Below are 26,498 nucleotides of genomic sequence, written 5' to 3'. Positions count from 1 at the left end.
ATCCATAAAAAATGATATTTTTGTTCAAATGTTTGTAGTTTATAACCATTCGAGCTTTTTGCACGCTTAATTTCCGCATGATTGCGTACCATGAAAGCGGGACAGGTGTGAGGACTAGTAGAAGGTTCTATAAGTCCGAGATTAAGTAACTCGGGGAGTTGCTTGTCAAATTCTTCAATATCGGCTTTAAGATAAAGAATTAGTTTGACACGGATAATCTTGTGTGGATCATCCAGTTGGATAGTACAAAACCGTGGACTTTTATCCCACCACAAAAGTGGAAATTCACTAAAATTGGGTTGAAGAAGTTCGAGAAGCCAGTGGGTTGGTTTCTCAATAGCGACATGAATAGGTTCTTGAGTAAAACCTTTATCGCATTTAGAAGAATGAGAGGCGAGTACTTTCAACTCAACAGTGCCAGTAGGGTGCTGGATTTGAAAGATACGAGGGAGAATGGTGAGAGGCATGTAATTAAAAAGAAAATTAGTGCCTAAGATGAATTCACCTTACACAAAGCATTTAGAAAAAAAGGTTTCCAAACCACTATACATATACTCCCCACCTTTGTCTGAGCGGACAATTTGGATCCGAGTTTGAAATTGGGTATACACTAACTCATAAAAGTTTGTAAATGCAACATGGACATCACTCTTATGTTTCAAAAAAAAAACCCAAGTAACCCGAGAAAAATCATCAATAAAAGAAACAAAGTAGCGGAAGCCACGCAAAGAAGTAACAGGGGAGGGCCCCCAAACATCAGTATGGATAAGATGAAAAGGTGAAGTAGATCTATTACCATTAGATGCATAAACTGTTTTACAACTTTTGGCAAATAGACAAGGTTCACAATGAAAAACATGCGAGACAGGAAAAGAAGTAAACAAATGTGGCAACTGTTTCCTCATAACAAAAAAGGAGGGGTGCCCCAAGCGACGGTGCCATAGCAGAATATCCTCCTGAGTACATCCACCTTCTTGCCCACAAACATAGGACTGAGCTTGCAGAACAGGGGAAGTACCAATCTCCAAAACATACAAGCCATTAGTTTCACGACCACTGCCAATCACCCTCTTCGTCTTCAAATCCTGAAAAAGACAATGGGTAGGAAAGAAGGTGACAAAGCAGTCCAAAGATCTAGTCAATTGACTAACAGAAAGAAGGTTAGTGGCAAAGTTGGGAACATGAAAAACAGACTTCAAGGGTAAAAAAGGTGCAACCTAAATATCTCCCTTACCAAAAATAGAAGATAAGGTACCATCAGCAATTTTTACCTTATCTTTCCTAGAACAAACAAAATAGGAATTATATAGCTGTGACCTACCAGTCATATGATCTGTGGCACCTGAGTCAATGACCCAAGAGGTGAGGCCGGAGGAGGAAGCCTGCAGTGCAGTGGAAGAACCGGTGGCAGAGGAACCTGAGGACGTGGCAGAGGAACCATCCAAATGAGCCACAATCCGGCGAAATGCAGCAATGTCCTCCTTGGAAAGAGAGGATTCATCAGATTCAACAACTCCAACATGAGCCTTAGGCCCTTTGTTCCGCTGTCCTCGCCCTCCAGATGAACCAGCAAGGGGCTTCCCATGGAGATCCCAGCAAAAATCCTTAGTATGCCCATTCTTGCCACAATGGTCACATAGGAATAGACCCTTCACAGCTCCCTTAGCAACCCCCTTATCGGCCCCCTTGGTGGAGTCCTGAAGGGGAGTGGAAGAAATAAGTGCAAAGTGCTCAACAGTGGGGGCAGTCCCCATAGCACCCCTACGGGTCTCCTCACTCTGTAGATATCTACACACCTCCTCCAGTGAGGGAAGACTTGGACGGCCAAGGATTTGCACCCTAAGAGGCTCAAAATCAGCATTAAGACCTCCAAGAAGAAATAAGACCCTCTCTCTCTCAAACAACCGATGCACCTTGACCTAATCAGCAGGGCATAACTGGAGCTCTCTATAATGGTCATACTCTTCCCACAGGCCCACAACAAGGCTATAGTATTCAGAGATACTTCTCTCACCCTGGCGCAAGCTGACAATCTGTTGGAGAAGTTGGTACACCTTAGTAGAGTCCCCAACCCGATCAAAAATACGGGCCACACTATCCCAAATGTCCTTGGCAGTCTCCTTGCCCATAAATCTTCTTCCAATCTCAGGCTTCATGGAGAAAAGAAGCCAGGCCATCACTAGGGAATTCTCAGAGTCCCACTTGGGATACCCTTGCTCAGTCGGAAGAGGGGCTTGTATACTACCATTGATGTAACCCATCTTTCCCCTACACCGGAGAATCAATTTCATGGACCGGGACCAATCCAAATAGTTGTGGTTCTCAAGTTTGGCAATAGGGAGTTGGATATTGGGACTCTCAAAGGAGGAAGGAAGAAATGGGGCTATTTAGGCTGTGTCTACAAGAAGCAGGGGTGTTGCAGCATCTTTGTCACCCATTTTGACCTTTAATCAAACACTTGATAGGCCCAAATAACAAATATCTCAACCAACAACAGTCCCATAAATACAGCAATAGAAAACCAGGAAAAACAGAGATAAATAGCCTTAAAATAGGCCTTTAAATCCCTTAAAACTGATTAAACAACCACGGAGTAAGGATGAGTATTGTTCCTTACCAAAAATGATTCAAATAGACCAAAGAAACTGGTCAAACAAGAACCTATTGAAGCAACAAGAGCCAAAAACCACTGCAGCTGGCGGAAAACAGAGGCAGAATAGCCTAGCCGAGATTCCCTTCTACTCCTTGGGTGCTTCCAAGAGATGTGGGAGGACACAATGAGAAGAAACGAGACCTCCACACGAAACTAGAGCACTTGGTTGCTCAGTATTTGGACTGCAGACAAGAGAGAAACAGGTCTGAGAAGGCATGCTATTTTCCTTCACAGAGACTGTTCTTCACCTTCCAAACAATCTTCGATCACCTTCAAACTCCAGGAGCAAACAGCTCTGATACCATATTAGATTTTAGGTTGAAGAAAGAGAAGAGAGCAGCCACGGTTTTGGTGTTCAAGTGTTCTGTCTCTAACCTAGAGACTAACATGCTTATATTGAAAAGAATAGTAAATTACACCTACGCCCTTGGCCTTATACAAATGACAAAAAATAAGAAAATAATACAAGGGGATATTTACACATATACCCTTGATACAATACAGCCATTCTTAACAAGATCCTCCCATGTAAGAGGTGATAGAGTCACTTGGAATGTTGCTCGTTCAGGTATTCTCAATTTGAAGTCTGCCTGGAATCTTTTAAGATCAAGTGGTGAAGTTGTTATCTAGCGTAAGGTTGTTTGGTTATATATATTTTTACTCATCCAAAAAAATCCATTGAATTCTGCAGTAAGCCTCATTCATAGAGGGGATCTCACTAGCTAATATTTGACTCTTGACAAGCTGAAGATCAGAGTCCAATTTAGACGGGAACTTAGCAACAAGAAACTCAGCATGTTGAGATATGAGAACATTAATATCAGTGGAGAGTGGCTAATAGACATTGAGTTCCTCCCAAATACCTTTGAGAGTAGGGAAAATTACGTCTACCACCCCTGTGTTTTCAAACAATTACGTCTACCACTCCTGGAGTTTCAAAAAAATTACGTCCGTACCCCTGAGTACTAACTCTATTAGTTTTATTTCTAAAAGACAATTTTGCCCTTTCTTATTTGTTATTGGATAAATGACACCTAGGTTAACAAATTGTAATTTAAGTACCCAATGTTTCACATATTGTGTTTAAGGTACCTAAAATAGATTATAACTAACCTAACTACTCAATTTTTTCTTCCAATTTTACCCTTAAAATAAGCATAATAGGACCCCACAACATCCTCTGCAACCCCACCGGCCCCACCACCTGCTGCAACCTAACCCCACCCGCCGCTACCCCCCTTTTGCAACCCAATCCCACCACGTCCCACCCTCCCGTCTCCCCCCTCCCTCTGTTCCTTGCACAAACAACCCAATAGGAATACCAGATTCATGATTAATACAGTCCAAGCTCAAATGACAAATCCTGCAATCCTTCTCCACTTTAATAGCCAAATGCACCTTAATCTCCGTAACTCCAGAATCCAAATGTATCTCTACCGAACAATCCGTAACGCAGGAGTTCCTACGCTAATCTGAAACCTCTCCTATCTCGGAATCAGAAGCTCAAGATAACCTATGTTCAAGTGGGATGTGGTTTTATTACAGATCAAATAAGTCTAGATAAATAAATAGAGTTCAAGTGAAGAAATCGCCGGCAGCGCTGACAGGATCTGTCCAACTACGGCAAGTGTGATCGAAAGTGGAGGTGATGCAGGGGTTGTATCAACTTCGATCAGCACTGATACTTGCAAAAGTTTCACTCCAAAATCTTCAAACGATCACTCGGTTTCACAGGAAAGGCATATGGGAGTTGCAGCAGCCGCCGGTTCTTAGCTTCCGGGTCTCAGCTTCAACCATGAGCTCTCCAGATTCCTAGCAATGTCCGTAGAACTCATTATCACGACTTCAAGGAGGCACTGCCTTGGTAGAGAAGAAAGAAGGAAAGTGGTTTTGCTTTGGGTAAATGGAGGTGGATGTCGGTTGGGAGAAAAGAAAATGGAGAATAAAAAATCAAATGAATGACGGTGAGGGGTTCGATTGATGGAAGGAATAAGAGAAATGTAAAGTGGGGGGAAATGGGTTTCATGTTGGGGTAGATGAGGATGTAGGTCAAAGGGGTCCAGTGGAAAATGGAGAAGAAGAGATGGAGGCTTATGGTAATGGGTTAATAGAGAATGGATTTTAGGGTAAAGGGGGTAAAATGGGAAGAAGTAGGTTTCAGTGAGTGGGTTCTAGGGTAATGGGATTTCTTTTGGGGTTTCAGAAACGAAAGGTCTGGGTTGTAGGTTGCAAACGATAGGTAGTGGGTTTCAAAAATAAAAAAAAAATAAAGAAAATGAAGAAGAGGAGAAGGAGGAGAAGAGGAAGAAGAAAAAGAAGAGGGTGCTTTCTTCCCCAAGGGAGGTCTTGGCCAAACTAAGGGAGGCCAAAGGGGGAGACGGGAGGTGGGACGTGGTGGGGTTGGGTTGTAGAAGGGGGATAGCGGCAAGTGGGGTTGGGCTGCAGTAGGTGGTGGGGCTAGTGGAGTTGCAGAGGGGGAGGAGGAAGAAGAAGAAGAAGAAGAAGGGACGGTGATATGGTGGGTCCCATTAAGTTTATTTTAAGTGTAAAATTGGAAGAAATAAATACAAAATTGAGTAGTGTTTCAAACAAATGGGGGTCAATATGGAAAAACACCTTCGTTAAGGGTATTATGGGCATTTAGTTAATATTTGGGTGATGACATCATCACTTAACTGTTCTCATCTAACGGAGGGGGTACATTTGTAAGAATCTTTCAAAATATAGGGGAGGTTTATAAAATAGTTGAAATCCCAGGGGTGGTAGACGTAATTTTCCCTTAAGAGTATTGTAGTAGTCACCAACGGACTTTCCATTCTGCTTGAAGGAGAAGAATTTTTCATCCAAGCCATTTATCCTTGACATATTTTTTTCTAGTGAAAACCACTCTTTGAGTTCATCCCAGCCATCCTTTGCAGTCTTAAGAAACATGACATCGGCAGCTATAGAGGGCTCCATGCTATTCCAGAGCCAACAGAATAAAGTAACATTATCAAATTTTGTAATCATCAACAGTGGGAGTAGGTGGAGTCATAGCCAAATAATCCATCATGCGTTTTGCTGTGATATAGACTTCTGTAGCTTGTGCCCACAAAAGATAATTAGAAGCACCATTCAACTTAATAGAAGTTATCTGGACACTAACATTGTCCACATGAGGCTTGGATTCTGTCATAGAGATGTAAATAATGAAACCAACAATCAATTGCTCACCCTGAGACAAACAAATTCCAAAGGAGGAGCCAGATGCAGAACAAGTCAAGGGCTAGCAATCAGCAATAAAAGTATCACTTCTAAACCTCCCAAATAGGGGCAGCAATGCCCTAAGATAGCGAGTGAAGAAGATGATCAGACAACATAAACAATTCAGAACAAGTAAAGGACCAGCAATCAGCAATAAAAGTATCACTTCTGTGTTGAGGTTCTGGTGTCTTGACTTCTAATGATGGACTGCTGTGTGGAGCCTCAGGGGCAGAGTTGGGGTTGGAGCAAGGAGCAATCAGCAATCAGCAATGCTTCAGTCTACAGTTGCATTGTCCACTACAGAGGCAGAGTACATGGCAGTGGTTGAGGCAGCCAAGGAAGGAGTTTGGTTGACTAGATTGGTTCGTGAGTTGGGGTTGGACCAAGAGGTACGGTGCTACACTATGACAGTCAGAGTGCCATCCATCTTGCAATTAAAACTTAAAGGTAGATCGAATCTAGTTAGAGAAGAAGTTTACAGCAAGAAGAAGAGGGAGAGAAGAGGGAGGAAGAAGAAGAAGAGAAGAGAATGGGAGAAATCGATTATGTGTGTTGAGTGATTCTCAACATACATATTAGCTTCATTAATTAAGTCTTCCAAATTACACAAGCTTCCCTAGGGAGGTAAAGGGAAATAAGACAAGAAAGTAAAAATACAACTTAGTCATGTCTTATAACTAGACAGTGATAGAACTACCCCTATACAAGATATTCTAATAACTCTAACACTCCCCCTCAAGCTGGAGAATAAATGTCATACATTCCCAGCTTGCACAATAGAGTACTAAATAGACTAGGAGAGAAACCCTTAGTGAAGATATCTGCTACTTGATCACCTGTCTTCACAAAGGGAGTACAAATGCACCCAGAGTCCAGCTTCTCTTTGATGAAGTGACGATCAACCTCAATATGCTTGGTTCGATCATGTTGAACCGGATTATGGGCAATGCTTATGGCAGCTTTGTTGTCACAATAAAGTCTCATTGGCCCTTCAGTTTCAAAGCTCAAGTCTTGAAGAAGTCTTTTCAGCCATATGAGCTCACAGACTCCATGGGCCATGGCCCTAAACTCGGCCTCAGCACTAGATCGAGCAACAACTGGTTGTTTCTTGCTCCTCCAGGTAACTAGATTACCACCCACAAAGGTAAAATACCCAGAAGTAGATCTCCTGTCAGAGACTGAACCAGCCCAATCAGTATCTGTGTAGCCTTCAATCTGCAAATGGTCATGCCTGGCAAATAGAAGACCTTTTCCTGGACAGGATTTCAAGTATCTAATGATGCGATACACTGCATCCAGATGTCCACTCTTGGGAGCATTTATAAACTGACTCACCACTCCAACTGCATAAGAGATGTCTGGTCGAGTCAAGGAGAGATAGATTAGTTTCCCAACTAACCTTTAGTACTTGCTTGCATCTATAAGAGAAGAACCACATTCATTACCAAGTTTATGATTCGGATCAATGGGGGAAGTAGCTGGTTTGCACCCCATCATCCCTGTCTCTTTCAGAAGATCCAAGACAAATTTCCTTTGGCAAATGTTGATCCCTTTCCTTGATCTAGATACCTCAATACCCAAGAAGTATTTCAAGAGTCTAAGGTCTTTGATCTCAAACTGTTTAGCCAGATAAGACTTCAATCTATTTATCTCAGCAACGTCATTCCCAGTCACCACAATGTCATCAACATAGACAATGAGGGTTGTAACTGTACCATTACCTCTCTTGATAAACAAGGTGTGGTCAGCTTGACTCTGGTAATACCCATTCTTCAGAATGGCTTGTCGAAATCTCTCAAACCAGGCCTTAGGAGACTGCTTTAGGCCATAGAGAGCTTTCTTCAACAAACACACTTTCCCTTCAGCTGAGGGACACTTAAAACCAGGTGGAGGCTGCATGTATACTACTTCTACTAAATCTCCATGAAGAAATGCATTCTTCACATCTAATTGGTACATTGGCCAATCTTTATTGACTGCTACTGAAAGAAGAACCCTGATGGAGTTATGCTTGGCTACAGGGGCAAAAGTCTCCTAGTAGTCAACGCCATACACCTAACTATACCCTTTTGCAACCAGCCTAGCTTTGTACCTTTCCACTGTACCATCGGATCTATACTTGATTGTATAAACCCATCTACATCCAACTGGAGTTCTCCCCCTGGGAAGATCAACAAGTGTCCAAGTATTGTTCTTCTCTAAAGCCACCATTTCCTCAGTCATTGCTTACATCCATTTTGGATTGGATAAGGCCTCTGTGACATTTTTGGGAATGGAAGAAGACTCAAGAGTAGTGGAAAAAGCAACACCTATAGGAGAGATGGAGTCATAGGAAACAAACTGGGCTATGGGGTTAGTATAGGTTCTCTTCCCCTTTCTCATAGCAATGGGAAGATCTAGTTCAGAAGGAGAGGAATTACCTGAGTGAGGATGAGACTGAGGATGTGGATCCAAAGAGGGATTTTGGCAGGGTTGCTTATACCATGGTTGCTTCCCTTTTCCATTCAACAAGGATTCACCTCTTGTGAATACACCATCTTCTTTGAATATCATACCCATGTATTCTGTTTCCCTGCTAGCCTCAATATCAACAACATCCACTTCTTTGTACTTTCCAATATCAAATAGGAATGGGGAAGTAGAGGTAGGTAAGGGAGATAGGAAGGGAATGACATCCGCATTCTGTTCACCGCTAGTACTCTCCCCCTGAACAGAATGGCTAGGGGAAGAAGAAAAAAAAGGAATAGACTCAAAGAAGGTGACATCTTTGGAGAGAAATCGCCTTCGGGAAGGAGGATGGTAGCACTTATACCCTTTGGTGGAATCAGAGTAGCCCAAGAAGATGCACTTGAGAGCTTTGGGATCAAGTTTGGTGCGGGCTAATTTGTTGACATGGACATAACAAACACAACCAAAGACTCGTGGAGACAAGGGAAAGACTGAGGATTGAGGAGAAAGAAGAGTCAGGGGGGATTTGGAGCCAAGGAGCGGAGTTGGCATCCGATTAATAAGAAAGGCAGCGGTAAGAAGTGCATCAGACCAGAAGGTCTTAGGCGCGTGCATACCAAAAAGAAGGCCCCTGGTGATTTCCAGCAAATGGCGGTTTTTGCGTTCAGCCACCCCATTTTGTTGTGGGGTGTCAACACAAGCCAGTTGATGGATGATGCCATTATCAAAAAAGAACTGTTGGAGGCCCCCATACATGTACTCACCCCCCTTATCAGATCTAACAATTTTGATGTGAGTACCAAACTGAGTACTGATAAGTTGATAAAAATCCTTAAAAGCATCACAAACATCACTCTTTTGTTTCAACAAAACAGTCCAAGTAGACCGAGAATAGTCGTCCACAAAGGAAACAAAATACGAAATCCAGATAAAGAAGTAGTAGGAGAAGCCCCCCAAACATCAGTATGAACAAGGGAAAAAGGTGCAGTAGATCTATTACCACGATAAGGATAAGATGTGTGACAATGTTTAGCAAAAATACAAGATCCACACTGAAAAACATAAGATGCAGGAAAAGAAGTAAACAAACGGGGTAACTGTCTCCTCATAACAACAAAAGAGGGATGACCCAAACGCTAATGCCAAAGCATAACAGACTCCAAAGTACTACGGTCATTCCGACCACAAACATAAGCTGCAGCAGTAGATTGAGCAGGTAACCATGGCTCAAGAAGATAGAGTCCTCCTTTCTCAGTCCCACTGCCAATAACCCTCTTTGTCTCCAAATCCTGAAAAACACAATAAGAAGGAAAGAAAGTGACAAAACAATGTAAGGATTTGGTTAGATGAATCACTGATAATAGGTTAGTACCAAAGTCGGGAACATGAAGGACAGACTCAAGGAAAATAGAAGGAGTAACCCGCACATTACCCTTACCAGAGACAGAGGAAAGGGAACCATCAGCAACCCTTACCTTGTCCCGGCCAGAGCAACTGGAATAGGAATTATAGTACTAGGACATACCAGTCATGTGATTAAAGGCTCCAGAGTCAATAATCCAGGTGGGTGCAGTAGGGGTAGCAGATAAGACCTGCAGAGCTGAGGCAAAAGTAGTAGACCCTCCAGAGGTAGAACCAGTAGCTGACCCTCCAAGGTGAGACATCAACCGACGTAGGGCTGCAATATCATCCTGTGAGAGGGAATCAGGAGTCGGCTACGGTCTAGGTGGCTAGGACTCAGATGTCACAGAGTGAGCCTTAGCTCCCCCTCGCTTACCTCCACGGGCACTAGATGAACTACCACGCATACCAGAGGGCTGCCCATGAAGATCCCAGCGCCGGTCCTTGGTATGTCCAAGCTTGCCACAATGGTCACATTTGTATCTCTCACGGTGATAGCCACGAGATGGCCCTTAACCTTTCCCCCCACTCTTCCAGTCTCTGTGGGAACTAGAAACAAAAGCAGACCTCTCTGTTGATGGTACAATATCCATAGTGGTCCTCCGGGTTTACTCACTTTGCAAATAACTGCACACATCATCCAGAGATGGAAAGGGAGATCTCCCTAAGATTTGCAGGCGAAGAGGCTCATATTCAGGGTTGAGACCACCAAGCAAAATAAGGATCCTTTCCTTTTCTTAGCTCCTGTAGACCTTTGCTTGATCATCAGAATTGGACAACTGGAGATTGTTATAGTGATCATATTCCTCCCACAAGCTAATAACAGAGTTGTAGTACTCAGATATACTCCTATCCCCTTGTTTCATATGAATGATCTTTTGGAGAATTTGATACACTTTTGTTGAATCTCCAACTCTATCAAAAACTCTGGATACACTATCCCAAATATCTTTTGCAATCTCCTTACTCATAAATCTCCGACCTATCTCAGGTTTCATGGAGAATATCAGCCAAGTCATCACAGTGGAGTTCTTAGTCTCCCACTTGAGATAGCTTGGATCGGTTGTAGCAGGAGTTGTGATAGACCCAGTAATGTACACCAACTTTCCCCTACTGCGTAGGGACAACTTCACAGAACGGGACCAATCCAAATAGTTGGTCTTGTCCAACTTCACAACCGAGATCTGGGTGTTGGGGTTATCAAAGGAAGCCATGGTTGAGAAACCACCACTTGGGCTGCCGGTTGTAATTGGTCCACTGACCTCAGAATCTTGTCCAGACACAGTGGACATAATATGCAAACACTTCAACAATCAAGATAAGTTGTTTGCGCAAGTGGGGAATATACTCAACCCAACCAAGGAGGCAAACCAATACACAAATGGTACTCAATCAACCAAATCACTAGGCTGAGACTAAGCCTAAGAAACAGCAAGCATATAAAGAGCAAAAAAAAATTGCATAACTCAAACCAAATTCTTCTAGCAGCCAAGAACCTTTAGTTCATAACACCCAATAAGTGCATCAAGATGCAAAGCATTCCATTCTCAATCACATTCAGTCATCCAATACAAAAAACCTCAAAGAAGGCAAAAAACAGAGCCGATACCGTATAGCAAGAAGGAAAAAATCGGTAGCAGTCCTCGATCCTCCACCTTCAAGAGCAGCTCTTGGGGCTTCAAAATGCACTCCCATACGACATAAATGGGACAAGTTCCAAGACCAGCCAAGCTGCCAATGGTAGGATCGAATCTGAGACAGTCCAAGGTTAGCGGAAAAACAGGGTCTGTTTCCAAGATTTCAAAACATCTGGAAGCTAAGTAGCATTCCCTTTCAACAAACAAGAGATTTGGGGTCTGAAACAACACCCCTAGTCGATGCAATTCCAATAGGTCTCATGCCAAGATATGGAGAAAGGAGAACCAAGAAGAAACTACACAGGCTGGCGGTAACTTGGCAGTCTTCTTCCATAGCTTCAAATCACCCTCAGCAGCTCCTAAACTCTCTCCAACTTAGAGAATACCACTCCCAAGACTGTAAGGAGTATACTATCTCACATATACAACCTCTAATGGAACCCCCTTTACATTTATAGGGTTCCAAAGAGAGGAGAAGATGATCACTGAGCTCAGCCGACTCTCAAACCAGAGATGTTGGCTCTGATACCAAGTTAAAACTTAAAGGTAGATCGAATCTGGTTAGAGAAGAAGTTTACAGTAAGAAGAAGAGGGAGAGAAGAGGGAGGAAGAAGAAGAAGAGAAGAGAATGGGAGAAATCGATTATGTGTGTTGAGTGATTCTCAACACACATATTAGCTTCATTAATTAAGTCTTCCAAATTACACAAGCCTCCCTAGGGAGGTAAAGGGAAATAAGACAAGAAAGTAAAAATACAACTTAGTCATGTCTTATAACTAAACAGTGACAAAACTACCCCTATACAAGATATTCTAATAACTCTAACACTTGCAAAGAATCAGGTGTTTCATGCAAGAACAAAGCATACTGATGTGAGATTTCATAAGATCAGGGAGCTTGTGTCAGAAGGCATTATTCACTTGAGGAAGATTCATACAGATAGCAATCCTGCAGATATGTTTACCAAGCCGGTTACCATAGAGAAGTTCGAGAACTGCTTGGACTTCATCAACATCATTCATTGTTGATAGAGTGATGGGTGCATCACAGATGTTTGTGGGGTGTGGTGTTGTATCTTTCTTTCGGAAGGTACAGGAGGAGATGGAGGCATCTACAACTTATCTTCATGGTGGCTGGTCAAAATTCAAGACAAGGTGGATATTGTTGAGGTGTTGGTGTCTTGACTTCTGATGATGTACTGCTTTAAGGACTATATGGGTATTTCGGTAAATTTCCTGTATAGGGTTTTTTCGCTATAAATCTGTAGCGAGAGTTCTTTCTCTGTATTGCAAATCTGAGAGAGGCGTGAGGAACGAGCGACTGTAACCCTATTCTCCATTGATAGTGAAACAGATCTCATCTCACTGTGGACGTAGGCAACCTTGCTGAACCATGTAAATCCTGCAGATATGTTTACCAAGCCGGTTACCAGAGAGAAGTTCGAGAACTGCTTGGACTTGATCAACATCATTCATTGTTGATAGAGTGATGGGTGCATCACAGATGTTTGTGGGGTGTGGGGTTGTATCTTTCTTTCGGAAGGTACAGGAGGAGATGGAGGCATCTACAACTTATCTTCAAGGTGGCTGGTCAGAATTCAAGCCAAGGTGGATATTGTTGAGGTTTTGGTGTCTTGACTTCTGATGATGTACTGCTTTAAGGACTATATGGGTATTTCGGTAAATTTCCTGTATAGGGTTTTTTCGCTATAAATCTGTAGCGAGAGTTCTTTCTCTGTATTGCAAATCTGAGAGAGGCGTGAGGAACGAGCAACTATAACCCTATTCTCCATTGATACTGAAACAGATCTCATCTCACTGTGGACGTAGGCAACCTTGCTGAACCATGTAAATCCTTGTGTGCATTGTGTGATTGTGTTTGCGATTTCCATTCTTCTTTGCATCGTGTTAGGTTTTAAATTCTGAACGTCCCAAATAGGGGTAGAAATGCCCTAAGATAGAAAGTGAAGAAGATGATCAGATAACATAACCGATTCATCCAATCCCATGCAAAAATAGAGTACCACAGGGACTGGGAGAAAATTGATTGCAGCACATCAGATGCGACGATCAGCCCCAAATCCAGATAGAGTTGAGGTTGCAAGGAGGACTTTAATTCCCTCAAATTTCATCCAGATATGATGGCTAGATCTTGAGTAATTGCAAAAATAAGAATCTACCAGAAATTCCAAAAAGCGATTGTAGAAATTGAATATTGCAAATTAATTTACAGTAGTTGCGTGGATCAGGATCACACTTGAGTTGAAGAACTTATCAGGATAGAGCTTCAATTCCCTAGAATATTGGGCTGATCCCACAGACAGATCGAGAATAATTGCACCATCAAAATCTGCCAAAAATCTTCCAAAAACAGGGTACCGCATGTTCTTGTTGAAGTAGGTCATCAATGGTTGATGTAGTAAACACTTCACAGCAATTGGAAACCCTAGTTCTTCATTGTATTATCAACTAGGGTTTAAGAGGAAAACATACAGCATTGGTTCTGTCAACCACAACAGAAAATTCCAAAAGGGACTCTCAAACGAAAAGAATAATACTAACCACTAGATCTTAATGCTCTGATATCATATTACAATTTCAAGGCATTAAGAACCTGCAGCAATGAAGAAGAAGAAGAGAGATTGATTGAAACAACAGTTGAGAGAAAACCTTGCCCATTGTTTGTGTTATGAGCAATCTACCTAAACTGTGAACTGAGGGAGATACTCAGATTAAAAACAGAACACTAAAACCACACCACCATCGACCTACTTAAGTTAGACAAAGTAATACCCAAAACACCAGATAGAGACCTACAGTAAGCATAAACCGAGAATTCTAAACTTAACAATAACTAAATAGTCTGAAGTCAAGAGCGGCTTCATAGTGTATCTATGTGTATACACGGGTACACATGTATATGGAACCTAAGTTTCATGGAGTTAAGAAACAAATGCTGCTGAACAATCAACATTTGATCCAATAATAATTTAAGTTTAGAGCTGCCAACTAAGGAAGCCAAATTTTAGTTAAACTCGAGCATACTCTTAACCCATGGAGTGGTTTTCTTTAGAATATGCTCTCAAACATTTGAATTCGAGAATTATATGTGGTCTCCTCTCATAGCATGAATTTGAGGATGAGAGCAGAAGAGTGACGTGACACTCCTATCCCAAGGATTTGGTCAATAAGATCACAACATCTCACTCCCTCTCAAGGACTCATCCCAAAACCCAAGTTCAGTACAACCAATAAACTTGCAACCACTTTCTCCCAAGCCAATAAAACCCTCGCTTTTCTCTAACCCCTCTCTCTTAGAGACCATTGAGAAAGAAGGCCCTCCAATCTCACATTAGACACACACACACACACACAGACAGTTTTCTTTATAGTGGATTCCATTTGGAGGGTTATAATGTGACAGGCTCCCACTTTACTTCCCACCTTTCCAAGTCCTTTAACATTTAATGTAGAAGATTAAATTTTGTAAATCTTGAGTGGTAAAAATTTAGGAATTCATAAAATAAAAAATAGAAAAATAAAAGCAATTCCTGAGTCAGCAACAATAAGTGACACATGCTCCATGCAAACACACATATACATACATTAGTGATAATATAAAGTAAGGTCATTTATTAAGAATAACAGCTGTGTTAGCCTGGATATAAGGGCTTCCACAGTTTTTATGTAGGACCGCAGATCCAACATTATGAACTTGAAGACACTGTGAGGTATCAGTCTACCATAAAATTTAACCAAAAAGAAGCACATAAATAGCAGGATGTAAGCAATAAGGATTTCATACTAGTATATTAATGAGATGAGCTTATAGCAATTGATTATACTGAATTTTATGAAGCAGTCCAACATAAACCCATGCACAGTAAGTTTACTTTTCATATCCAACAGAGTTCAGTCAAAACAAGCAAGGAAAGACAGATTATACAATGCAATATTTTGTAAGATATAATAAATTGAGGTAATAGTATAGGATTACCTGAGTTAGATTATACAATGTAATATGTTGTAAGCTATAATGAATAGAGGTAATAATAGATGGTTACCTGCATGCTCACTAAAACAGATGCAGCATTCATGTAAGTTATTGAGAAAAGTTTCATGGCACTTCTCTTTGTTATAACTCATTAATGAAGGAATATCAACATCTGGTGATAAAATTCCTGAAATTGCACGCCGATCTCCAGTATCCAACATGTCATAGGGACCAAGTAGTATTTCGTTATTAGACCCCAGGATAGAAAGTGAAGAACTGCGTAGCCACTCCACCCATTGGTATATAACCTCTTTCTGTGGTTGATCCATCCATATTGAATTCAGCATGTGGCAAAGACTGGATATCCTCACAGAATTCAACCACTGGACAGATATGGTAAAATAAGGAGGAAGATGACTTGGGTAGGATTTGGGCAGTAAACATGTCAAAATGATGGGGGGGAGATGTTGAACTTTAAAGCAGTATGAAAATTCATCTGAGGTGTCAGTTTTGGTGATGGAGTCGGTGGCTTTTGATCCAAATTTTAACTTTTCTTTGGATAAACCAAACTTTGTGGATATGATAAGTTCATCAGGGGCATCAACATGTATATGGATCTGCGAAACAACAAACAAGTGTCAAATTGTTTTCTTTTTCACAAGCCTGACAGGGACTTCATTGGTTAGTAGAAACCTGAAAAGATCGTAGGTCTCCAATTCTGCCCAGGATGAAGGCACTGTCTCCCCATATGGCCGCCATCGCCACTAACTGCAAGGTCACAGCTTAGACATGAGAACAGAACAGTAATGATTTATGTGCATGACCTAACCCAGTATGTAACTCAATAATAATTTATGTACTTGATCAAACCCAAGATGTAACTTAGTCTAAAACAGTAGCATGAATTCATTGACTAAAACCAGATAACAAAAACACAAATTTAACAATTGTATAGATCTAGAATGAAGAACATAAAAACAGCATGAGAAAGATGAACAATGATTTAAGGATCCAAGGAAGTGCCTATGACTACAGACCTGATATACCCAGCATCAATAAATCATCGTAAGTTGGTCTGATCTATTATTTTCTACTTTTTTTTTTTTTGGGGGGGGGGGCGGGAGGGAGGGAGGGAATGAAAGAGTAACACACTTTTATCAGGCACATAGACCAAAAAAGAACTTTACAAAGGGGTACACAATACAGTACAATATATCTAAAGCCACATCATTGTAGGTTAGGGGTCTGGAAGAGCAACATACTTGATAAGTTTTATGTCAATATTATATTTTAGATACTATAGCAAGTGCACATTTGCCCCTCCCAGACCCTGCAGTAGTGGGAGCCTCATGCACTGGGACGCTCTTTTTTATTCTATAGCAAGCGTAAATCCTCCTTGCCATCGACTATTTAGAAGTCATCTATTCCAGGATGGAAGCTTCTCCTTGCCCTATGACATTTGACAAAAACTAGAAGTTTCCTTCTCCTTTTTACAGATGAGGGGGAGTGTACTACAAAACTTAATAGTCTCACCCTCTACAACAAATAAGCTCCTTCTCAATATATTCATGGTATAATAAGGAATAAAGTAGGAAACAATAATCATCTCTCCATCGATTACTCAAACAAAAAAAAAATCATCTTTCTATCCATCATGAGATGCCCAGAGCATTGGAACCATCTGATATACCACTTCAGACTGGCTAAATCAAACCTGGTACCATGCCAAGTTGTGCCATCATACTGTATGGGCTACAGTAAAAGTTATATTCAGGTGTGACAGAAGAAAGAGAAATGTTGGAGGAGATATCCAAGGCTTAAAGAAGTTGAGACGGATGCAATTTTTGGTAGTAAATAACCCTGAAAAGGGTTTCACAACAAAATCTACTTATCCAAGATAACAGTATCACATTGATTTTCAAATCACAATTCAATCCAACAACAACAGTGATGTGTGTGCCCGGTACAGCAGCAACACAAAGTGTCTCCTGGCACAGTGTTTACAGCAACTCAAGAAGCAGACATGTCTGTATAGTTTATTTCATCTATTATAAAATATCTCTTTACTAGTTTTATTTATTTGAGTACACAAATTAAAATGAACACAGCTAGAATATGCTGATTTATAAAAGAAACCATATACGTGGAATACAAGTAGTAGTTTAAGGGTCATCTTGCCAACAGCCAGATGGAGACTGGTTATGGTGGATTTGAGACACCCATAGATGCGAGAACTTAAGTACTCTTGACCCATTCCATTGAGAATTTTACAATTTAACAACAACAAGATGCTCAAGTAGGTGTGTGAAAGGCATTTCAACCAGTGCTCTTAGGGTACCCATTAACATGACAGTAGTTGAAAACAACAGAATTGATAAATTAAATTGTGTAAACAAAAGTGTCTACATGAATTTGACAGGCAAATACAATGCAGTTTATGATGGAGCCAAATTTCTGAAAATGTAACTCTCCTTAATTCACAGTGAAGGTTAAAATTTCAGTTGGCCAACTGATCTTTTCTTATCTTCGTATTTGTAATGAGTTCTGTAAGGGCATACCCCGTGCACGAGGCGCCCGCCACAGCAGGTTCTGGGGAGGGTCATAATGTGCGCAGCCTTACTCCTGCTTTCGCAGAGAGGCTGTTTCCAGATTCAAACACGCCACCACTTTGTAATGAGTTCTGTATCAATAATAAATGGAAGAATGTGCCCTAATGAATACCCTTCAAGTCAGGCGAGAGAAAATTAAATAACTTTAAACTATCTTTCTGACATATCTTCCTTTTTTCGGGTTTAAATTCTTTAAGATATATGCCTTCAGCTGAAAGCACATAATTCACACATCCCTTTTAATGTCAACTATATGAGGTTACATGTATTCGGCTTCTCAAAGATTCTCGACATACCTCATCCTCCTGCAACTGGTCATTGATTCTAACCCGTTCCTCTGACAATTCTGGTTCTTCTGCACCCAAACGAAACTCTTCTAATCTTCTTGCAATATTGTTCACCTCTTGTACTCCATCAGAACCATCAATTAATGGGTCCTTGATCCTCAGCTGCTCCGCTGATAATTGAACTTCTTCTAACCGACTTGAAACACTGGTAGCGTGGTCTAATGAATCAGCAGCACCAATCACCAGCTCACTCAAACTGGTCTTCGACCCTGAATTGTCGCTGCCATCAAAATTTTCTTCTTTGCCATTAATTAAAGAACCCACCTCGGGTTCACTTACAGAAGGAGTTCTCACGGTATAGGCAACTCGATTTTGATATTGGCCTTTATATTTTCTCTGATTTGAGGCTGCTTTCGGGGTTTTCTGCATGAAATTCGAGATAGGTTGAGATGGGGGATCAAAATTTTGCTCCGTGGGTGAAGGTTGAGATGGGTTCTCGAAATCAGAGATTTGTACATGTCTGCGATCAGCATTCAAGGGTTTAACGACCCAAGTCTCATTGGGCTGCTGAGAACGTCTTCTTCTTCCCCTCGTAACCTGGTTCATGGCTGAGGAGTTGCAGAGCGAGATCCAAAGACAGACCGCACCACAGGTGACGCTTGACGTTTTGTATTATGAGTGGATTTTAGACTTGGACTTATAAGACAATGGGATTCCGGTTCCTACCATGGTTTTTTGTAAGGGTCTAAAACTCGGGTTTCGACCGGTCAGAAACGAGTTCGTCTTGGTTGAAACCTGAGACTTTCTCCAAACTAAATTCAAATCTTGGTTTGAGGCCTAGAAGTTGTTTTTTTTTTTCCCTAATCCTTATTGTGTTGCCTATTACATTTTAAAGTCAATCCATGCATTAGTTTCACATAGAGAACAATAAAAATATTATTTATGATTTTGATATAAGTTTTATCTTTTTTTTTTATAATGAAAAAACGATTTTGATCCAAGTTTGATATTGTATATTGTTCTTGGACATGGTATTGAATAAGGTTTGACTGGAACATAATTCCTTCAATATAAATGAGATTTAAGCAATTCTTGGATTTGTTAGAAAGTTTATTTTGATAGCTTTCCAACTTGTCAAAGATTGTTTAAATCTGATTTATATTGAAGAAGTTACGTACCAGTCAAACTTAATTTAGTGTGCGCGAATACTGTCAAAATCACTATGAATGAAAATATTTTTTTGGACATCAAAACAAATGAATCTTTAATCGCAATTTTGATTTTTAGCAATGTTTTATCATATTATGATTTATGAAATTTTTAAATTTGAGAAAAACGCCAGTATTAGAAAGTTGAAAATTGCACTTACTGTCGAAAAATCAATTTTTGTTCTTGAACTAGGGGGTTAATCTTTTTTTTCCTTTTGAAACTTTATTTTTTAACTATTTTTATTGGATTCAAATATGGGGTATTTGCTTATTTATGAATAATATCTTAAGTAAAAGATTTTGATATTAAACATAACTAAGTGTCTGTCCAGGTTTCTGACAGTTTTTGCCATAAATACATGTCTGTCCTAGTTTCGAGCCAAGTTTCCCCTAATTTCGATGGGTATATGTGTCGATACCATTGAAATATGGTTGAAATCAGTCGAAACTATCGAAACCCAGTCGAATCCAGGGGTTTTATAAAATTCCCCTTCAACTCGTCTCGGAAACCTAGGAAACCGAGTTAACTCGAAAGTTTCGATAGGTTTTAGTCAAGCTTTTCTTCCATGGTTTTAGTGCACGGTAGCGGAACGGGTATCGACAACACACAAAACCGATACCATGACGATACGGTATCGGCTGTATCGGACAAAATTACCCCTAAATTTTCTTAAAAAATGAGTTTTCTGACCATTTTACCCCTTGTCCATACCGTGCTACCATTACGATATCGGCACGGTATTAGAATCGATGGCTAGCAAAATCGGTACGTATCGCCCAATACGATACCGATACTTAGAACCATGGTTCCTACACGTCTGTCTATGGAAAAGGATTCTATCCAGCCATGGCGGGAGTTGGAGCGTCCAGCCCCACTGAATGATAGCAAAAATAAGGGTGGGGTGGTCATTTCACATGTGGATTCTAGGCCCCACATGTGAAATGACCACCCCACCCCTATTTTTATTGTCATTTTGCGGGAGCTGGGTGGGGCTGGATCGTCCAGCTCCTGCCACGACTAGATAGGAGCCAGGTCCCCCGTCTTTGATATGATTGATTGGATCGTAGAAACATGGGCAGCGGCGTCTTTTCGTTTTTTCAAGTGGTGGGTGGATTATTACCAAAAAAAAAAAAAAAAGTGTTGGATGGATCATGCATGGTAGGATTCTTAAGTTTTTTTTTTTTTTGGGTTAAAAGGATTCTTAAGTTTGCCATCCAAAAGAATTTCTCTTTATAACTCCAATACAAGAATGGTTTGCACGTTTATTGCCCACGTGTCATCAGAGTTGAATTAAGACTTTCTGAATCTCCTCTTGTCGATGTTGGATTAAAAAACACAAGAGAATTGATAACGCGGGCTAGACTGCAGCTCAGGTTCCAGCTCCGGTTGACTTCTTGACTCGCATAAAATTGGAGCAGCGGTCGGGCATTCGAACCACTCAATGGTCCGACGTAAACCTGTAATCAGAGTATCAGACCGGTAAAATTAATGATGGTTGGACCCAAGTAGTCCAAGACTGATCCTTTTTTAAGGGCATTGGGATTGGATCATCAGTTTTGGGGTTTCCCAGTTAAAAATGTCTACATATTCGAAAGGGACGTAGTAAAGTCGAATGATAGGATGTAGTTGATATGTTAGCCAGCTATAACAATGAGGAAAGATTCAACGAATATAAATTCACTCATACTCTATAGTGTGGCTTGAATGACTTATTATTGTATATTGGATTCGGATCCTTTGTTTTTTTGGTTGAACGGATCCTTTGTTGCCGTCTGCCCATGTAGCCGGCGTGCAGCCTCATACAAGCATGGGCGAAATGACCGTCCTATCCACTGCTCGAGCACCCTGATTGGGTCCACACCAACCGCATGGGCAGGCAACGATAGAGGATCCAAATTGTTGTAGATTCAAGTCGAAAAGACATCTATAACAAAGCATCCTAGTATTCTTATGTGCTTAGTCATTCTATTTTGATTAGACAGTATTTTGTAATTTGTGGGAGAATCGCTGTATTAAATGATTTTACAAAGGAAATTAAGTTTGAAAATACATTTTTTTTTCTTGCTTGTGTCTCCCATAAGGTTGAAACCATTGACTTCCCTGTAGTGCTTTTTTCAAAGCAAAGTAGTGGGATTTTTTTTTTTTGGGTTGAGAAATTGTTTAGTTCCACATTGCTTATGGAAGAGTGTACAATGTGGTTCATATAGCATTATGTGAACTACAAGGATAGGGTTCTTTGGAAAAAGGCTCCCTATGCTCTCTTGTCTTCGGGGTTCAGGGTTTGTTTTCACACACATCCGCTCATGCGACAAGGTTGAGCCGTGGCAAGGGAGGCGAGGCCTTGTGTATGTGAAGTTTCTTTTGCTCTAAACAAGATGTGTATCTGGTTTTCCTGTTGCTGACGCCCATAGGTATTTTCTGACGTTGGATTTGTTTCTCTTGAATTCCTGTTGCTGACGCCCATAGGTATTTTCTGACGTTGGATTTGTTTCTCTTGATGTCGATCTACTTTGCCAGAATGTTCAAGTTCAGGGTTTATCAGGAAAGTTACCAACTTAAACTACATTATGTTTTACTGAAAACATGGTTTATCATGCGTCGAATATCCTTTGTTGCATGCCATCCATAAAGCTTTGGATGTTGATAACGATAGTTCTTTGTCTTTTCTCTTTGAGAAACACATTTTTGGCCTCCTTTGGACAGGTGTTAATTTCCAAGGGGTATCTCTCCTCTATAAATAGAGGACGTCATGAATACTTTAGACATTCATTCTAAATGTTCTATAAACTCTCTTGGGTTTTGGCCTATTGCTTACTGTTTTGACAATTCCCTTTGTTTCATTGTTTTTGTTGATAAGCACAACGTGAGTATGTGTGTCTTAACGCGACCCAATAAGTGAGTGCAACAACTACTGAAAGGCTTAAGAGATTGTTTCATCTTGGGAGTCGATTCGCTAGAACCCGTATTAAACTATAGGGGACGACCATGATCTTAAAAAGAGTAACCGGTGGCACGACTCAGACCCACCAAGTGATCATGATTTTGTTTGTGTGCCAACATCTCCTACTTTACATAGTTTCTTTTTTCAAGGGTTAACCAGTTAAGATAAGTTCTATATTCTCAATTTGTTTGACTTTACCATGCCAAGGGTGGCACCCCATATGGTTTGTTAATGTTCCTTCACCAAACCATGAGTCTCTATTAATTGAAAATTGTTTCTATATACCATCAATCTTCCCACCAATTGTGACACAATGTAATTAAACACAAGTAATTTATTATGTTACCAAATAATTCACATAAAATTAAACATCATGAAGACACTTGATGCTTACAAAACAAAAATGTAATAGATGGAGTTTATTACCACAAGAAATTAATAGTCTTGCATTTTCCATCTATAAATCCTACATGGAAAGGGTACCTTCTATTCCATTTTTAACATCCCCTTCAAAAGGAAGGGGGAGAGAACAAAATAGTTACTTAAAGAGATTAAGCATTAACTCCTGCTGTTGAGAAGATCAATTCTTGGTGTTCATAGCATTCTTGACTGTCTCAGCACTTTCTTTTATGGATTCCTTAGCATCTTGACCCTTGCCAACCATTGTATCCTTGACACTTTCAGTAGTATTTGTTGCACTTTCCCATGCATCCTTGGCCTTTTGGGTTGCTTTGTTGCCTAAGTCCTGTGCTGAATCAGTTGCATTTCTAGCCATTCCTTTGGCTTGCTGCCCCATCTAGAGTTAAATCATCAGTCACAAAAACAGATTAATTTGATCAGTCACATCTAGGATGGAACATGCATATTCCATGATATATGATAGCTGATTTTATCAGATTTGGATCCTCTGCTGCCGCCTGCCCGGGTAGTGTGCAACCTCATACAGGCAGGGCATGGGCCCCACCCGGGCAGGGTGCTCAGGCAGTGGGTAGGGTGGTCATTTTGCCTCTGCATGCCAGTCGCGGCAGCAGAGGATCTAAATTTGATTTTACCTTATCTGCTGTACTTGCAGCCTTGCCCATCATGTCTTCGCCGGCATGCGTGACACTTTGGGTTTCATGTTTTAAAGCTTCACTTGCCTTGTTACATGCATCTGAAGCATGTTGTTCTGCAGTGGCCTGTGATTTGTTAACAAAAACAAGTCTTTATTCAAATTCCCAATAAGGATAAATCGTAACTAATTAAACTCACTTGCAGAGGTCTTGGGGCAGCAGTAACAAAGGCCCTGTGGCTCCAAAGGCTTCTTCTCAATATTGTTGACATTGCCATTTCTTTTCTTCTTCTTCTTGGTTTATTTCTGCTTACAGGGCTTCTCTTCTTGGTGATCGTAGATGGGAAGTTTAGTTTCTTGTGGTGGGAATATATAAAGAAGGTGGAGAGTGCTGTGGTGGTGACATATGTCAATTTCATGAATGGGGGGGAGCATTTCTCTTCTCTTATCCATATATGGTTGAGTAACTGTCATAACGGTCAGTGGGACCCGGACAGTTGCTGGTCCGATGCTGGTGCTTCGGTCTATTGTTGGTCACTCATGTTGATACCAAAATAAGATCCTATTCTATCGAGACATCTACCACATTTTTCTCCATTTTTCTCATCTCTTTGCACTGAGATGAAATGGATGACCTCTTCTAATTGGTATTTCTATACAACACTCCACGCGAAGATTAATATGAAAAAGGAAGTGATGAGTGGATCATCGGATCATATCAAATGACAAAAATAGGTATCTATGAAAGTTTTGTAAATTGTACAAACCCTCTTCGAGCCGTGGCGGGAGGAGCTAGAGGATCCAGCTCATAAAAAATAGGGGGGTTTGGTCATTCTATAGGGACCCGCGTATAACATGACCAAACACCCCTGTTTTTCTGGGCTGGATCCTCTAGCTCCCGCCACGGCTGAAGGAATTGAGTGTTGAAAAGTTCTCCTAGCTCATTATGTCTTGATCCTGCTTCATGTTTGTTAGAATTGCATGGATCGTTTGTCAGTGTTAAAAGAAAATGGAATGATGTCCCATTTGGTAGAAGATCAAGCATTGGAGGCCACCATCTCCTTCAAGCCGACAATTGTAGGTATACATCCCAGGGATTGGGGAAATGTACTTTGGGGGTAAATAAATGGTTTCTAGTAATTGGATTCTCCACTTAGATGAAGGTTTAAGATCCATAAATGTCTCTCCTTTCAGAGAAGAGAATTGACTCTAATTGATAAGGCATTAGTCATTCCAGATCTCTGGATAAGTTCAAGGTCATGGGCTACGAAAGTGTTAAACACCCAGCCATGCTTGGATGATGGTCAGTCTCCTTCTATTTAGGCCATTCCTAATCTTACTAAATAATGACACTAATAAATCTAACCTAGACTAAGTATCTAGGTCAAAAAGCAGTAAAACGTATAAGAAAAATAGGTAATTTAATGTAAACATGGTATTAATGAAGCTAAACAAGATACAAATGGCATAAAAGGGAAATATAATAAATATGTATATATGGGGGACTGAACTTGAAGGTAATGTCATTAAGCTGCCTACGTACTTAGTGAGGATATCAAGTCCAACGTAATTCCGCATGGGAATAATTACAGGCGGAGGGGATGGGGTTCTGTAGTATACATGCATCTACTTTTGAAAATCTTTTGAAAAAAAGTTGAAAATCAATTTGTTCGCTCCGCAAGTAAGTACGAACTGGTCAAAGACGCAATGACGACTGCATTTGGAAGTACTAAATGTAGAGAAGCAACTTGGGAATAGACTAGGCACATACCTAGCAAGCATAATGACATGATTGGGGTATTTTTTTGGGAAAATCAGTATCTTAACCATATAAAAATAGGAAATTTTGAAAAAATTGACATTGTAACAGCATGACAGGAGTTTGAAAAACACACACATAAAAGGGGTCTAGGTTAGGGCAAAAACCCTAACTAGGTACTCAACAGGCAAAGTATCTGCATATTATCAAGTTGTATATATAACTTAGTAAATATGGACAAAAAGGAAGGAGGGAGAAAATTTTATTTTTGGGGCAAAAAATGAATTACCTGCATAATTTTGTAGAATTTTGACATTTCCGCGGCGATCCGATTGAAAATCTACCCTCTAAGGATATTTCGGAAATTTTTTGACATTTTGAGTTTTTGGGGTTTTCCTCTTACACTACGATGTTTCAGGATTTCCCCAAATTTCAAACCTTCTCCAAGGTTTTAGGGCTCCAAAGAACTATCGAAGGATTGCCTTGGTGAGAAAGGATAAAGGAATTGAACGTGTCAGAATGAAGGAGTAGAGGCTCTCCTATTTATAGAAAAGAGGATCAAGACTCCAAGGTCAGTTTGGCGGCTTCGCCCTACCTCCCCGTTCAAGTAGGGATGTAAATGGATCAGATTACTACTATCTGAATCCAAATCCAATTATTACCAAATGACATATCCGATCTGATATCTGAAGGAATTTTAAAACTAATATCACATCTGAATTCGGGAATTTATTGGATATCCAAATATTATCCGATCTAATAAAACTATCGGAATTTTAAAAACTAATATCATATCTGAATTCAGAAATTTATTGGATATCCAAATATTATCCAATCTGATAAACTATCGGATTAGTAATGAATCTGACTTATATCGATCACGAATTTCTGACTCCGATTATCATAATATCCTTATAAAAATATTATGATAAGAATAATACAATTATATATCATAACTTTTTACAAAAATATTAAACTAATCAAATTTTACAATTAAATAGTAAATTATCCGAATATTATCCAATCCGAAATAGAACTATCCAAATCCAAGTCTTTCGGACGAATTGGAATATTTTTTTTAAAAACTAAAATTCTAGATTTGGAATCTCTAAACGCATTCAAACATGGATCACGAACCGAACACGGATTTTCGATTATCCATTTACATCTCTAGTTCCAAAGGACTGCCACAAGGGAAGTTGACTGCCACATGGCAAACTTCCCTTAGTCCAATAGGTGAACCCTTGCCCAGTAGATCCTGATTTTG

General features: G+C 40.4%; 2 protein-coding genes across 2 annotated transcripts in view; both read right to left on the bottom strand.

Moving 5' to 3' along the window:
* Positions 1 to 18,900, bottom strand: part of LOC122669491 (E3 ubiquitin-protein ligase RNF14) — a 32,170-nt gene extending 13,270 nt beyond the window's left edge. Inside the window, exons 1-3 of the mRNA XM_043866261.1 lie at positions 18,281 to 18,900; positions 16,069 to 16,143; positions 15,446 to 15,992 (exon numbers count right to left, since the gene is read on the bottom strand). Of these exons, the coding sequence (XP_043722196.1) occupies positions 15,446 to 15,992; positions 16,069 to 16,143; positions 18,281 to 18,877 (1,219 nt within the window). The 5' untranslated portion in view covers positions 18,878 to 18,900. The remainder of the gene's footprint in view (positions 1 to 15,445; positions 15,993 to 16,068; positions 16,144 to 18,280) is intronic.
* Positions 18,901 to 22,813: 3,913 nt separating this feature from the next.
* On the bottom strand, positions 22,814 to 25,547 carry LOC122668366 (uncharacterized protein At4g13230-like). The gene is made up of 3 exons (XM_043864947.1): positions 25,521 to 25,547; positions 23,474 to 23,599; positions 22,814 to 23,217 (listed from the first exon to the last, which is right to left on the bottom strand). The coding sequence occupies exons 1-3, from the start codon at positions 25,545 to 25,547 to the stop codon at positions 23,002 to 23,004; spliced, it is 369 nt and encodes a 122-aa protein (XP_043720882.1). The 3' UTR covers positions 22,814 to 23,001.
* Positions 25,548 to 26,498: the final 951 nt, after the last annotated feature.

This window comes from Telopea speciosissima, chromosome 7, assembly GCF_018873765.1.
Source record: "Telopea speciosissima isolate NSW1024214 ecotype Mountain lineage chromosome 7, Tspe_v1, whole genome shotgun sequence".
NCBI lineage: Eukaryota > Viridiplantae > Streptophyta > Magnoliopsida > Proteales > Proteaceae > Telopea > Telopea speciosissima.
This window is presented reverse-complemented; position numbering and strand designations above follow the sequence as displayed.

What these genes read in the sequence shown, in the direction of transcription:
- LOC122668366 (XM_043864947.1), bottom strand. Translation starts at nt 25,547, where the DNA reads ATGTCAAAATTCTACAAAATTATGCAG. An exon ending in AATTCTACAAAATTATGCAG is followed by an intron (nt 23,600 to 25,520) that starts GTAATTCATTTT and finishes AACAAATCACAG; the next exon opens with GCCACTGCAGAACAACATGC. An exon ending in CTGCAAGTACAGCAGATAAG is followed by an intron (nt 23,218 to 23,473) that starts GTAAAATCAAAT and finishes ATTTAACTCTAG; the next exon opens with ATGGGGCAGCAAGCCAAAGG.